Raw genomic sequence first — 14762 nt, 5'->3', positions numbered from 1 at the left:
CAGCAATAAAGTACTTATAAACCTTTGCGGTATCAATGCCCTTTGATATAATTAGGGACATTTAAGAGACTCTTAGATAGCCACATGGATGATAGAAAAATGGAGGACTATGTGGGAGGGAAGGGTTAGATAGATCTCAGAGCGGGATAAAATGTCGGCACAACGTTATGGGCTGAAGGGCCTGTACCATGCTGTAATGTTTTGTGTTCTATAATTTAGACCTCTACTGCATCAGAATGCACTTCAAATCAGAATTCAGTGGTGAAAGGGTACAGAAAGTGGATTCAGGTTGTGATAACAGTGACCCAATGAGAGATGCAGCCTTCAGTCACCAGCGTCAGAGCTGGTGCTTAAATACTTGATGCACAGCAAGGCTGGAAACTCTGCACTCCTGCTCAAGGTAAACTCAAAACTTCTTGGCTTATGCTCACTGGCCAGGGCCTCTAAGTGTCTTAGTTTACTTTTAATCCTGTCCTCCACCTGATGGGTTCCCAGACAAACTTCACACAGTTCCAATTCTCATTGAGCAAGTGCTCTCAGAGTGAACATCAGAAGGTTGCCCAGGGAGGGTGAGAGCATTAACCTGCACCCCTGGTCTCAGGTACATGGTTCAAGGCTGGTAACTCACTGCACTAATGGAGGTGTTGAAGCTTTAGGTTATGGAAGTTGTTTGTAGAACATTTAACAGTATTTATTAATAAAAAGGTGGATGTTTAACAAGTGAAGGAAGGAAGTCCGATTTACCTGGACGGTGCCACAGTCACACTCCTCCCCACGCTCCAGGAACTGGTTCCCACACTTTGGGCTTCCATATAGTTCGTCAGCTCTGGGACTGTTCAACAGACAGTTTGTCATTTGTGTGGCCAGGAACATCTGTAATTCCCGGTGACTGCAGCTGCTGAAGCTTTTTGGAAACACAATCCTGTATGGACAGGAGCAGCAGGTGAGATTTTGTGACCAGATTTGCACAAATTCAAAGTCATCCATTTTGCATTAGTACAAATGAAATGGATGATCCAAAGCTAGAACACACAACGGGGGCAGTGGTGGTACAAATACAGTCAAAGCTCATCTCTAACACAAGCCCTTTTCTCCTCACTTCAGGCAGACAAAAGAGATCCCTTTGAACTACTGAGAATAGGGGATTTATCCAGAGTGTTCTGACCAATTGGAATTCCCCAATCAGCATCACCAAACAAGTTATTTGGTCAGTATCCTGTTGATGTTTGTGGGATCTAGCTGTGTACAATTTGACTGCTACATTTCCTACATTACAACAGTGACTACACTTCAAAGGCATTTTGTGGGTTGTAAACAGTCTACAGAGGTCCTGAAAGTGCATTGAAGGTTTATGATAAAAGCAACCCCTCAGATATCAGCAACATGCAAATTAACAACGAGGGAAATGAAAGTTGGTGGTCCTGCTGCATTGATCTAACCTGCAGTGCAGAAACCCTCCCAGCACCAGTTTTTGCTGTTTAATGGAATTGCATTGCTTTGCACCATAGAGTCGATGGAACTGGGCTCTCTCCTCATTATCCTTCCTCTCAGTAAACAAAAACAATTTCAACATGGCAATAATCTTCAATATGCTGGAATTTGAAAATCAGCTGAATGTTTACCAATGGAACACCAGGCTGTGAACTCACTCTGGGTTTTCCTGAATGTTTACCATGGACACTGGGCTATGAACTTCTGCTCTGGGTATCCACGAATGTTTACCATGGGACACCAGGTTTTGAACTCACTTCAGGTTTTCCATGTATTGCATGGAAGCAGCCAGGGGCCGTGTTATTTAAGGGCACAAAGGAAATCAAACGTTTCACTCTCCCTATTCAAAGTTAAAACTTGAAGTCAGACGTGGATAACTCCACCAAGCAGCTTCTGGCCAACATCCACACACTGCCCCCACTGCCCATCTCACCCTGTCTTCTTTGCCATAATGCATCCGCCATTGTCCTTTAATGTAGCGCAGCTACAGTACGTATCGTGGTCTTCATCGTGAGACATGCCCAGGTTGTGACCCATCTCATGGGCGATCGTTGAAGCCAATCCAATTGGGTTCCTGTTGTGGTCCTGAATTTAATTTACAGATTATCATCACCACCAGTGTCATCCAAGGTAACAAGCTGTCTCAGTAACAGAGGGAAGTCGCAGCTCCTTTGTCCCAACCAGCCAGTGCTATTGTTATGCTCCGACCCACCTCTTCCCACCCAGTCGGGTCAGGACTTCATTCCTTTCTTTCCCTTATGGACTTGCCCAGTTCCCCTTGGCACTGGTTGCTTCATCCAGTGCTGGGGGAGCAACTTCCACACCCAACCTCTCCGTGGGTAAACATGCTTCACCATAATCCATTCATGGATTTATTCATTAGTTTAAACTCTTTATTTATTCCCAAACATGATCAATGACCATGACCTGTTCATTCCCCATCACACCCCCAGTAACATGTTGTTGTTGCTGGGCTTGTAGGCAGTGAGTAGGTGTGGACAACTCCACCTGGGCCCGTTTGAATTAAGCTTCCTCTTTGCTGCCGGATCCAGTGAGGGCAGCTTCCCAGTACAGCGGGAGCTCCACTTGGTTTAAATTGAAGGTTAGAAAAATTTTATTCTGATTTAGTTCATTAAATGGAGGTTGTGGGTAAAGAGGTTTAGCAGGTACATTGAAGGTTCCAGCAGGGGGAACATACCTCGTTCACTCCACCAGACTGATAGGAGCACATGGCAGATTTAGTCGCCAGTCCAACTGTTGTTCCTTCAAAGCTTTTCCCTCTGAAAAGAGACGTTTAATCTTAGACACTAAATGTTACTTTGCAAATATAGAGATTTAAACATTGAAGATTGTTTAGTGTTGAGAATTGTTAGTTCAGTAATACACTAACTAGAGCCACGATAACTATCACTCACCAAGGCTACTAATATTTTAATAACTATGACACAGGAGGCCATTTGGCCCATCAGGTTCACCCAGCCCGTAGAGAAGTCCTATCAGTCCCACTCCCTCTCTCCTTACTTCCCTGCAGCCTGTGCTCTCCCGTGTATTCATCAACTCCCTGATCATTCTTTTGAGACTCTCCTTCGAAGGGGTCATTTACAGCAACCAATTAACCTATCAGTGTGTAAACTCTGCCACATCCTCAGAATGTGGGTGGCCTCCCCACTCAATAGTTCCCCATTCTCTGTGGGGTGTAGCAGTCCTTGTGGTAACTCTGCCTCCACAAGTGTTGGGGGAAATTCCAGGATTATCTGGTGATATTTCTACATTTCTGACCCAACATCTTCTGCAAGTTGGAGCAGAACTGGAGGGAGTGTTCCTGTGACATTAAAGAGAGGGAACTTCAAGCTACCACACCACCTCTTGTAGAGACAATGTGGTACATATTGTACCAACAAATGAACTGGCATGTTCTGAATGGTGTGAACATTCTTTAGTGTTGATTCCACCGATGGAGAATAAGCCATTACACTCTTGATTGTGGTCCTGCAGATGGATAGGGATTGAGTGATCCATCTCCTGAACATTCATTGTTTTATGTTAAGCTTCTCCCCTGCTCTGGTAGCCTTGGTCCTGGCTGATCAACAGTTGTAGATGGCATTGAGTGGAAAGGGTGTTTTGAACATCATGGTGAACTGATTGAGCTTTCTGTTGTTTAAGCTGATCATTACTGGCACTACCCTGGTGTTAAACATTCCTGTATCTTCTCATCCCAAACCTCCCTCCCCCACCTCTGGTTGTAATTCAGATCTTGCTGTAAACTGGCATCTTGCTCCCACATTAACTGAGGAAATGGTCTTTGATCTCAATACCAGCATAACATCAGGAGGGTGCAGGGAGGGGCTGGGCTCCAGATGCAATAGTGGTGCAGGTCCATTGATGAAACAACTAATGAGGGACCTTCCCAAGTGTTCCAACATCACCCAGACAAGACTGGCACTTGTTGCCTGATTAGTTACAATTCTGATTGAGTTAAATCACAAGGATTAAGACAATCAATTGTTTGATGGATCTCTGGAATTCCATCTTTATAAAAATTAGGTAAAAATAAATTACTTTTAGACCAGAGGAACTCTGACCATTTCCCAGGCCACAGTAACTACAAACATTGACATCAGATTAACAACAGCAGATTTCCCGCTTTGCTGCTTCCTGCAGCTACGTACGTGACTAGCTGGGCATTATCGTGTTTCTTCTTTAATAGCAACACTTCTCTGCGCCACTTAAGGAAATTATCCAGAGTGGTGTCAGGATTGGAGCTGACAACGATTTTGTCTGAATGCGTCCACACTTCCAAGCCTACCAAAGCCACACGGATATTGAGTGATCTGTACAACTAAGGAAGAGGGGGTGAAAGAAACAAAGTGAATGAACTGACAGTGAAGGGGTTACAGGAGCCATCCAATTCAGTGAAGCAAGCAGGTAAAATGTTGAAAATTAAAAATGTCCCTATTAAATGTTTGTTGAAACTCAAAGGTTAAAACAAGGGAAAGAGTCATTAAAGTTCTGCTGCTCGTTCCTTCTCCATCAATGGCTCTCAGGCTGGAGGAGAGAAGTCACGCCTGTCACTGTGCCTTTCCCCAGACCGGGTACCATCAGCTCCTGACAAAGGCTGATCACGTTAGACTCCAGCTGAACCAATGGGAACTGCTCAAGTGTGAATGGGATCAAACCTTTCCAACTAATGGAACATTCTGGAACAGATTCACCAGCTTCCAAATATAGAGGGAGCAACAAGAGTCTGAAATAATGTTTCAACAGAAACCCAAAGATATCCATGGATAACTGTGCACATTTGCCAATTTAAACATCAATTTTAAATGAATACTTTATTGAAACTAGGGCACCAACAAAGAAATCTGAGAGAAGATGAGGAACATTTGGGTTTGAGGATCTTTTGCAAAATTAAACAAGGTGATTTCAGCCACTTGTGAGAGATAACTGGTCCACAACAGGACATCATTGATGCCCAAGGTGGTCAAACCAGGAGGTGACCACGAGGCCAGGGGGACTGTTCTTCCCTGCTTGTGGAACTTTGTTGGGTAGAGGTGACTTTCCCAAGCAGCGAGCTCTGCTGTGCACGAGCAGAGACTATTACACTGACACTGGATGTCCTGAACCAACACCACCCCCCACCCCCCCCACCACATTTCCAGGATTTTTCCATTACATTTCAGGTTTCCACAGTTTGCAATTTTCCCTTTTAGCTTTAAGAAACTCTACCTTGTCCACGTGATTCACTATTTCCATCATACGCTGCCGTATTGTTTGAAGCTCTTGGTTGAATTTTCGATACTGAAATGAAAAAGATCTCACTGACCATTAACAACACACACTACATCCATGCCAAGCAGGAAGGCAGTGAAGAACAATGTTTATGTCTTGCCTTAATGAATAGAATCACAGAGCTGTATGGCACAGAACCAGGCCCTTTGGCCCATCACATTCATGCTGACCTTTTTGCCCATCTACACCAATCCCATTTGCCCACATTAGAACCATACATTTCTATACCCCACTTAGTCAAGTGCCTGTCGAAATGCCCCTCAAACAGCGATCATATCTGACTCCACCACCTCCTCTGGCACCGAGCTCCAGATATCACCCACCGTGCGTGTGAAAACTTCCCCCTTACGTCCCCTTTCAAACTCCTTCCTTTCACCTTAAACCTCTGCCTCTTGTTTCTGATACCCCTACCATGGGGAAAGGATTCTGACTACATACCCTCTCTATGCCTCAATTTTAAAATACCTCAACCAGCTCACCCCTCAGCCTCCTTCACTCCCCATAACTAAAGCCTGTCCAATCTCTCCCCATAACTAAACCCTCCAATCCAGGCAACATCCTGGTGAATCTCCTCTGCACCCTCTCCAGTGCAACCACATCCTTCCCACAGTGTGGTGGCCAGAACTGTACACAGTGCTCCAAGTAAATTCAACAACCTTGCTCCCAAATCTCCCCTCACCTTTGGCAGTGTTTAACAAACTGCAGTGTTTATAGGTGTTTAATGGAATCTGTGGGTTTGTGGGAGCCCCACAGTGACCAGCAACAAGGTGGTTTTAAAAATTGTTTATTGGCTGGTCGAGTCACATACAGGCCAGACGGGATAAAGGTGGCAGATTCCGTCCAAGGAGGGGAGTGAACCAAATGGGCTCAGCAATGTACAACATACGTATATATGTATGGAATAATCTGCCGGGATGGCACACAAAAGTGTTTCACTTTATCTCAGTACACACGACAATAATAAGTCAATACATTTATTTATCACCATATATTATATCAACAGTGTGACAGAACTGTCCACAGAAACACAGGACAGCTGGGAACTTTGGGGCACAAACAGATTGCACGTGCCTCGGAGGCTTGGAAGTAGCACATGAGATTATCAGAGTTAGCAACTCAAGCCCAGTGCTACCAGTTCACAAGCCTCAATGACAGCTGTAGAGGTTTACCGTGACAAGCCACTCAAATTGCCAGGATATCCATTGGATAGAAGACAGAAATTTAATAAGATTAGAAGTTTATAAGATTATGAGAGACATGGATAGAGTAGACAGCCAGTATCTTTCTCCCAGGGTTGAAATGTCTAATACTAGAGGGCATGCATTTAAGATGAGAGGGGGCAAGTTCGAAGGCGATGTGTGAGGCAAGCTTTTATAAACAAGAAGTGTTGGGTGCTTGGAATGCACTGCCAGGGGTGGTAGTGGAGGCAGGTATGACAGAGGGGTTCGAGATTCCTAGATAGACATGAATGTGCAAAGAATGGAGGGATATGGATATTGTGCAGGCAGAATGGATTCATTTAGTTAGGCATTTAATTAGTAGTTTAATCAATTCAGCACAACATAGTGGGCTGAAGGGCCTGTTCCTGTGCTATACTGTTCTATGCTCTAAATGCTCAAAATACTCACTCAGGCAACACCTGAGAAAGGTGTTAACATTTCAGGTCAAAGTTCAGAGAAAATGTTGTGCGTTTTATTTTCAGCTCACCACTTCTGACGGGAGGTCAGACCTGAACTACCAACACTTTTCCTCTCCCCACAGATGCTGCCTGACCTGCTGAGTTTCTGTAGCATTTTAGTTCAGGTTTCCAGCATCTGCCATGTTTTGCTTCTGGCTGTAAATTGGAATCAGGGTGTTAAAAATCCTGCATAGTTCAAGGCCACGTAGAAAACACATGACATTAATTGTGGAATAGTGTACCTCAGTGTTGTCCACTACCAGGAAGAGCTCCACATATCTGGTATCTTGCAAAATATGCATTGATCTCTAATAGAGAGAGAAACAGAGAATTAAGTTGAACAAGTATAAAGTCACGAGTACTTGTTGTGGCTATAAAATTATCAACGATTGTGTAAAGTTCAAAGCTGGGAAGTACCCTGCCGGGAGGTTGATAAAGAGCTGCCATTTTGGGTCCATTGTCATAAAGCGTGACGTTCTGTGCGCTGCAGGAGCCGCGTTTCACCCTCAGGTGCTCCTGTCGATATACCGCGTGGTCCCCCGCCCGAGATCCTTCCAGTGGTTCGATCAGGTAAACATCAGAGCCGACTGTGAGAATCCCCCTGCAGGGGGACAGCAAACAACACTATAAATGGTGATCTGCACTGTTGTGAAAGCTTGCCAAAGTTATACAGGCATGACGGGGATGGGAATGTTCGGGGGGTTTAAAGTAAATACTGCCCTGATTATAAAGTCCAGTTAATGACAATTAATGTAATGGTTTGCACAACTCCTGGGCCTCTGGCAAAGGGAATTCCAGAATGGGAGGGCACAAACGAGGAAAATGCCACTAAACTGGCCCAAAGGATGTGAGGAGACCTCACTGCACCCATGGTTGGCAGCGTCTGTGCTCAGACTAAGGGAAGCTCACAGGCTACAGCTGCCCCAGGACACTCGAGGATGGGTTCCTCAACCAACATCACAGGAGTGAGGGATCCCATTCCACACACCGACAGGAAAACTGACACTCACAACACATCAAGTAAACATCAGAAAGTTTCAGGGCGAGGGACCATCAGGAGCTGGACTGTCCCTCACAGTAAGGAAGGTTGGAAGTGGCAGGAGCTCACAGTTATAAAGAGGCACAGAGTCCTACAGCAAGGAAACAGGCCCTTTGGCCCACAGAGTCCATGCTGACCATCAAGCATCCCTTGAAACAAGTCCCCTACTAGTCCCATTTTATTCTCCCCATATTTCCATCAACTCCCTTAGATTCTATCCCTCACCTACAGATCAAGAACGATTTACAGCGGCCAATTAACCCATCAATCTGGGCATCTTTGGGATGTGGGAGAAAACTGGAGCGCCCGGGGGAAACTCATGCGGTCACGGGGAGAACGTGCAAACTCCACACAGACAGCACCTGAGGTCAGGATTGAACCGGAGTTTCTGGAGCTGAGAGACAGCGGCTCCACCACTGTGCCACCCAACTTTCAACGTCTCAGGACTTGACAATGGATTCACAACCACTGCCGTACTTCTGAAGTGTTGTAATGTGGGAGAGGGATATAGGTGTCCAAATCCAGGAGGGAGTCTGCGAATCTGGGAATGAAGGTGGCCCATATCCACTTACAGGTGGGTTAATAACAGCAAAATATTGGCCAAACAAACAGAGGGCTGATGAGGAGAGGTCTTTCCATGTCAGATGGTGTGCTGATGGGGAGTGTGCTGTCTGACGGGATGTGGCACCAGTGACTTCCACAAGAAGGACTGGATACAAGGAAAGAAGAGATGAACTGGAGGACAACAGAGCATGAGGCTCAAGTGACAGATTTTTCACAATGGGCCAAATGGCCTCCAGTCCTGCACTGTTCCATAAAGTACATTTCTTTTGTTAGAGTATTTTGAGTAAACATTCTCCTGAAAGACTTTCCTTCCTGTTTCAGGTTGGGACAGCAGGATTTGGATTTGCTTTGAGAAAGACGACTGCTGAAGATGTGATCTGGATCCACTTACATTGAAAATAACTATTTAAACAAGTAGTTTTTACACCCCAGATACACCAAAAGGGAACAGACTGTTCTCAGATTAAATGCACACCTTTCAATACTTTTGGTTGTTTTAATTAAAATGTAGCATAAACCCAGAGAGCAGAACTTCTATTGATGAATTAGTTCAGTATTGCTCTCTACACTGTCTCTGTTGGGGAGTTTTATTGCTCGATCTGTAATGTCGGGAATGAATACTTCTTTTCAGACAATTTCTATTGTTCACTGTTGATCAGTTTTGGCAAAGTGCCACAAGTTGCCAGTAATTGGTACCTTGTACAGACTGGTTCACTGATCCCCTGAGGTTTAATCCAGGCACTACTGGGTTTCAGGAAGATCATGATTTACTACACATCATGGCAGTTAATACTTCAGGAAACCACATTACTTGAACAAAAATCAAATCACTTTCTGCTATAAACATCAGGCTTTCACACCCACAGAATTTGCTTCTGTGTATTAGCAGAAGAGGATTATCATCTTCCACCTATAATGTTACAGGTGAAGTTGCAAGCTTTAGTGATTAATTATATTCGGCACCATTGCTGGAAGTTGGTCACCCCCACAGATTCAGCTCGACCCCCACCCTAGAGTTCCTCCAACAGATTGTGTTACTCCAGATTCCAGCGTCTGCCATCCCGCGTCTCTCTGGACGTAGGTCTTGGGTTTGCAAGCCTGCACGATGGAATTTCCTTCTGACAGGATGCTTCCGTCTGGAGACAGTGAACCTTCCCTGAATCCACTCTCTAGGGTGGGTCTGTGCCTCAACTTTCCAATCAGACTCATCAGTTTCACACACTGATTAAAACTTGTTGCTGGGTGGTGTCTGAGAGAAACGAGTGCTGGGATAGTCAGCAATGACAATAAAAGGCTTGGAGTGGATTATTACCTGAGCCCTGTGCAGGTGCTGACACTGACCGAGGAATCAGCGATGCCTTTGACAACTCCATGGTAATAACAATGACCCTGTGATAAATCACACATTTAATGTATGGCAGAATAGTACATTTTGTAAATGAAACCAATTGTTAAGTAATTGCAGTGAAATACCTCGAGCTGTGGTGAATGTACCACTTCTGTCCCATTCTCTGTGTAATGTGTTTCTGAATAATGTTTGACCAGCAGCTCCCTATCGAAGCACAAAGTAAACCAACTGGAATTAGACCGAGGCATTTCAGTGAAGGTGGAAAGAACACGATCATTTGCTGCAGTGCCACGGTGGAACTATTTATGGATTCCACCAACATTGTGGAACTGCTAACCCTGGTTCACTGGGCACTGCCTCATCACTGGTGCTGGATCTCACACCTTCTCTCCTTCCTTCAGATGGTGGCATCCTGTAAGGATTACGCACTTGCATTCCTTTCTTCAATGTAAAACTAACTGCAATCTGACAGTCTTGAGCCCCTAATGTTAACTAGTAAATGGATTAAAGATTTTAAAGGCATCATTCATTTTTCCCAAAGGATAGGAATGAAGGGAGCTGGTGATTTGGTCAAAGAGCAAACAATCACCTTGAATTGTTTCATGGATGCATCTAAAGATTACTCATTAGTTGGAAAGGTCTGAAGAATTCAGACCTTTGATGCCCAGTCACATAGGGGTCTGCCTGTAAAACGGGTGCAGATAGGTTAGGGAAATAAGTAGGGAAATGGGACAGATGGAAAGCTCTGCCAGCCAGTACAGATGTGATGGACCAAATGGTCTCCTTCTAGGTGATAAGAAAACACAACCTTGACAAGGAGGGTAGTGCTCAACTGACAGGGGGCTTCAAGTAGCAGAATCTCCAGATAAGCTGCTGGTGAATTTTACACCAAACTGTAAAGTGATTCAATTTGCAAGGAACAAGGTGAGGCAATGCAAGCTAAATGACAAATCACGTGGAAGAACAGTGGGCAGACACGTGCATAACTCTGCAGAAGTGGCTTTGAGCAAATGGGATACTGACGTAGGGGTTGCTGAACACAGGAAGTTATGTTGAACTTGTTTAAAGCCCTGGTTGGGCCACAACTGAAGTGTCCAGCGCTGGCCACCACACTTCAGGAAAGGTATGAAGATCCCAGAGGTGGTATGGGAGGGAGTTACTGGAGTGTCTCCAGGGATGAGCAGGGTTGGACCAGAGGGGCCAGGGTTGTTCTCCTGTAGCAGGAAGGCCAAGAGGAGGTTTGAATGAGGTGGGCAAGGTCACAAGTGGTTTAGACGGGGAGATAGAGAGAAGCTGTTCCCATTAACAGTTGGTTGAAGGACTGGGGTCATAGATTCGAAGTGATGAAGGAATTTTTTTTATAATTGATCTGGAACTCACTGCCTGGGCTGGTGGCAACAGTAAACAAGCTTTTAAGGAATTAAATGGGCACATGAGGAAAGAATTTCCAGGGCTGTGGGGGAGGAGGAGATGGGAACTGATGGGATTGCTCCTGTGGGAACTGGAGCAGATTCAATGGGCTGAGCCATTTCCTCATCACTCCAATTTTAAAGAACCGAATACAGAAACATTGAATTAATTTGTGGTTTCACTGAAGTTGTTAATACATTTAAAGTGAGGGGAAAGTAATTCAGACAAATGCATTCGATGTCTGAAAGCCAACAGCTCAAACACTAATTTCATTCTTGTATTTTCTCATCACCATACCTCAGATTTATAGAGTGGTTCTGAAGTGAAACAAGCTCTTAAGTTACTTCACAGAGACTTAAAGAAGAATTTGAACTCTAAGCTGCAGAGGGAAAGATGATTAAAAATTTAATGACAGTTTTAAAAAAATTAACACAGGATCCTAATGGCAGAAATACAGAACTCTGGAGTGGAACATAGTAGGTGAAGGCATGGTTGTCAATGGTGGAGGAAAGGAATTAGGGATTTAGATTTGGTTGGAGTGATGGGAATGGAAATGGAGAGTACAGAGGCAGCAGTGGAACAGCTATAGTGGGGTGACTGAAATATAAAGTTGAAGTGTTGGGGACAAGGAGTCAAAGGCCAGGTCAATATTTGAGGGATCAAGTCAGGAGGTGACAAAGGCACCCATAAGGACTGACACAATGGGGGTTTGAGGAAGGCAAATGAGTGAGGGGTCAGAAAGTCAACTCCAGATCAAACTGTATGCCTCTACTCAAAATCCCAGCCAGGAAGAGGGAGCAAAGGGATTGGAAATATCGGCTCTGGAATTCCCACTGCAGCTGGAGCCAGTTGACCAAGTGTCAGAGAAATGGTCTGAGAGAGTGAAAGGAAGGAAGAGTTAGTCCAATTGCAGCTGCTCACTCACCACTCCCAGAACCTCGTCCCCTTCCCTCACTCTCCAGCTCTGAACTGTTCCAGAATCTGTCCTATACACCTCTGCTCAGTTATAGCATTATTTTCCCTGTCCAGTGCCTGCACTCTCTGCACAGTTCCCACTTTCTACAAATCCCACCATTTGCCAAAACTATATCATGGGATAATAATATAAAAAACATCGCGATTAAAGTAGGACTGGAACCGCTCAGTGGTCAGACAGCATCAATGGAGTGAAACACAGCCAACGTTTCAAGCCCCTTCAAGGCTTTTCATCTGACAATGGATCACAGACCTGAAACGTGAATTATTTCTCTCTCCACAGACGCTGCCTGACCTACTGAGAATTTCCAGCATCTAGGTTTTTCTTTCTGATCACTCAGTATCTTGAATTTCTCTTCCAAGCAGAGATTAGCACTACTTTTAATGCTTCTGTCAAGGTGACCATGAACAGACATTTCCACACATCTGTCTAGTTTGCCACCCGTGTTTCCTGTTTTTAATAACTGCCTTCTGCTCCAGTTGAGTTATCCGAGAAAACATGGTACCCAACTGGAGAGGCATAACCACATTCTGCCTCTCACACACTTGAAATATGTATTTTCGATGAAATACAAAATAGACAAACTAAAGACCAGGAGAGAGAAACTCCTCTAAAATGGGGTTTAGTGACCTGGCCAGAACAAGTGCTCTCCTTTCAATCACTCTCCCCGAGAGGCACTGATACTCCTGGTGCACAGACAGTGACACACAGATCTCGAGTTACTATAGGCTGCAATACACTGCACACATTCCTCATACAACCCAGAGGTAGCACAGGGCTGTAGTGGAAGTCTCTGCAACAGAGGCACTGGCTCCTGGACTGGCAGTGTTACTGCACAAGGATGTTAAAATTCACTTACATTTTAGACTTGCTCTAAGCCACATAATGCTGACAATTTAATTGTTGCTCAGTCATCCACACAGCATGACCAGAACAAGCAGGAGGAAAGTTAAAAGTTAAACTATCTGCATTGTGGAACGTGGAAGCCACCACATGTTGAAGTGGCAGTGTCTGATCCAGCACAAACTCTCCTGTCATGGGGCAGGACAGATCAGCAGGAACACAGGCCACAAAAGCACCTCGTTTTACATTGTAATAAAACTTGTGACACATCTCTGCATAAACCAGAATTGTCTTATCAGACAATAGATTGTTCATTTAAGCCAGCAATAACAACAGGAAATCATCTTTATATCAAAAAGCAAGTCTGGTCAGTGGAATAATGTTCGAAGGGGAAGCCACTATCTTACCCATTCTTTTCCAGCTGAAGAATCAACTCATTCCCTTGCAGACGTACAGAATAACTGACCCTTTCTGGATAGGCAGCCTGGGAGGAAATCAGAATTTTTCTTCTTAGAAACATGACTATATGGTGCACAATTTTATTCTGCAATACAGCAAAGCTATCACAGGATTAGCAGAGCTTCGCTGTGGAGAGACTTCCCCTGCCCAACAGCACATCCTGAGAGAATAACTGAATCCAGCAAATGGAGAGATTAATCTTAATTTAGAGGAACCTTAAACCAGCACCCGTCCCGATTAAAGATAGAAAAAAACTGCAGATGCTGGAAATCTGAAATAAAACAACAAACTGCTGGAAACACTCAGCAGGTCAGGCAGCATCTGAGAAGTAGAGTTAATGTTTCAGGTTGAGGTCTCAATGTCAGAACGATCCACAGGTCCAACGAACAGCCCTTGATCTAAAATGTTAACTGTTTCTCCTGCAGATGCTGCCTGACCTGCTGAGCATTTTCAGCAGTTTGATTCATTTGGCCTATTTCAGACTCTGCAAATTTTCTCCTTAACATTGTTTTATGGAGAAAGAACAATGCAGCAAACATGGCCAGATCTTATCGATGAACTCCTTTGGTTCCATAATTAGTGTCAGGTGTGAATGCATTGTTTTAAAGAGCCCGAGTTTACTGAGGTGTGGAAGTTAATAAATAGTTCTGAATGTTTAACCCTTTCTTGCCTGTCCCATGTCCACAAGGCTCAGTGGTGGCTCTCTTTCCTTGGAATAAGTTAGCGTTTGGGCCCCTCCCTCAATCTGGGTGCATAATTCTCAGCTGAGGTTCTGCTGGGTGCTGAGGGGAGGCGGACCTTTGGATGGTACAGAACTGCACGTTTCCTTTTAATGTTGTAGTTCTCAGAACTTCACCAGGAGGGTGGCCATAGCTGCTGGTCCCTGGGAGCACAGTGTCTGATGACAACAGTCCCGCAGATCCACAGCATTTTTACCATGCATTCGTTTCGTATAGTGAAAGTGAATTCCCCTTTCAAACCAAAATTCAGTTCTTGTTGTTACTGATCCAAATGTAGGCCTCTCTGTATGCTGGGTTAAACAGTCTCTCTGGGAATAATAATCACAAGGCATTTCATTTAAGGTGGGGGGGGGGGGAAGTACAAAGGAGATGTGTGGGGCAAGCGTTTTATTGTTAGAGTGGTGGGTGACTGGAATGCACTGCCT

The 14762-nt window shown here is 44.6% G+C and overlaps 1 protein-coding gene across 2 annotated transcripts in view; it reads right to left on the bottom strand.

The window, feature by feature from the left end:
* The window catches only part of LOC127584690 (disintegrin and metalloproteinase domain-containing protein 8-like), a 40238-nt gene that overhangs the window by 23130 nt on the left and 2346 nt on the right, over positions 1-14762 (bottom strand). For both annotated transcript variants that reach the window (XM_052041574.1, XM_052041575.1), the window contains exons 3-12: positions 13546-13622; positions 10035-10113; positions 9874-9950; positions 7376-7559; positions 7201-7266; positions 5218-5289; positions 4161-4330; positions 2690-2771; positions 1925-2076; positions 745-922 (exon numbers count right to left, since the gene is read on the bottom strand). In XM_052041574.1, coding sequence (XP_051897534.1) covers positions 745-922; positions 1925-2076; positions 2690-2771; positions 4161-4330; positions 5218-5289; positions 7201-7266; positions 7376-7559; positions 9874-9950; positions 10035-10113; positions 13546-13622 — 1137 coding nt within the window. The remainder of the gene's footprint in view (positions 1-744; positions 923-1924; positions 2077-2689; positions 2772-4160; positions 4331-5217; positions 5290-7200; positions 7267-7375; positions 7560-9873; positions 9951-10034; positions 10114-13545; positions 13623-14762) is intronic.

The sequence above is a fragment of the Pristis pectinata genome, chromosome 30, assembly GCF_009764475.1.
Source record: "Pristis pectinata isolate sPriPec2 chromosome 30, sPriPec2.1.pri, whole genome shotgun sequence".
In the NCBI taxonomy this organism is placed as follows: Eukaryota; Metazoa; Chordata; class Chondrichthyes; order Rhinopristiformes; family Pristidae; genus Pristis; species Pristis pectinata.
Note: the sequence above shows the minus strand (reverse complement) of the source record. Positions and strands in the feature narration are given on the sequence as shown.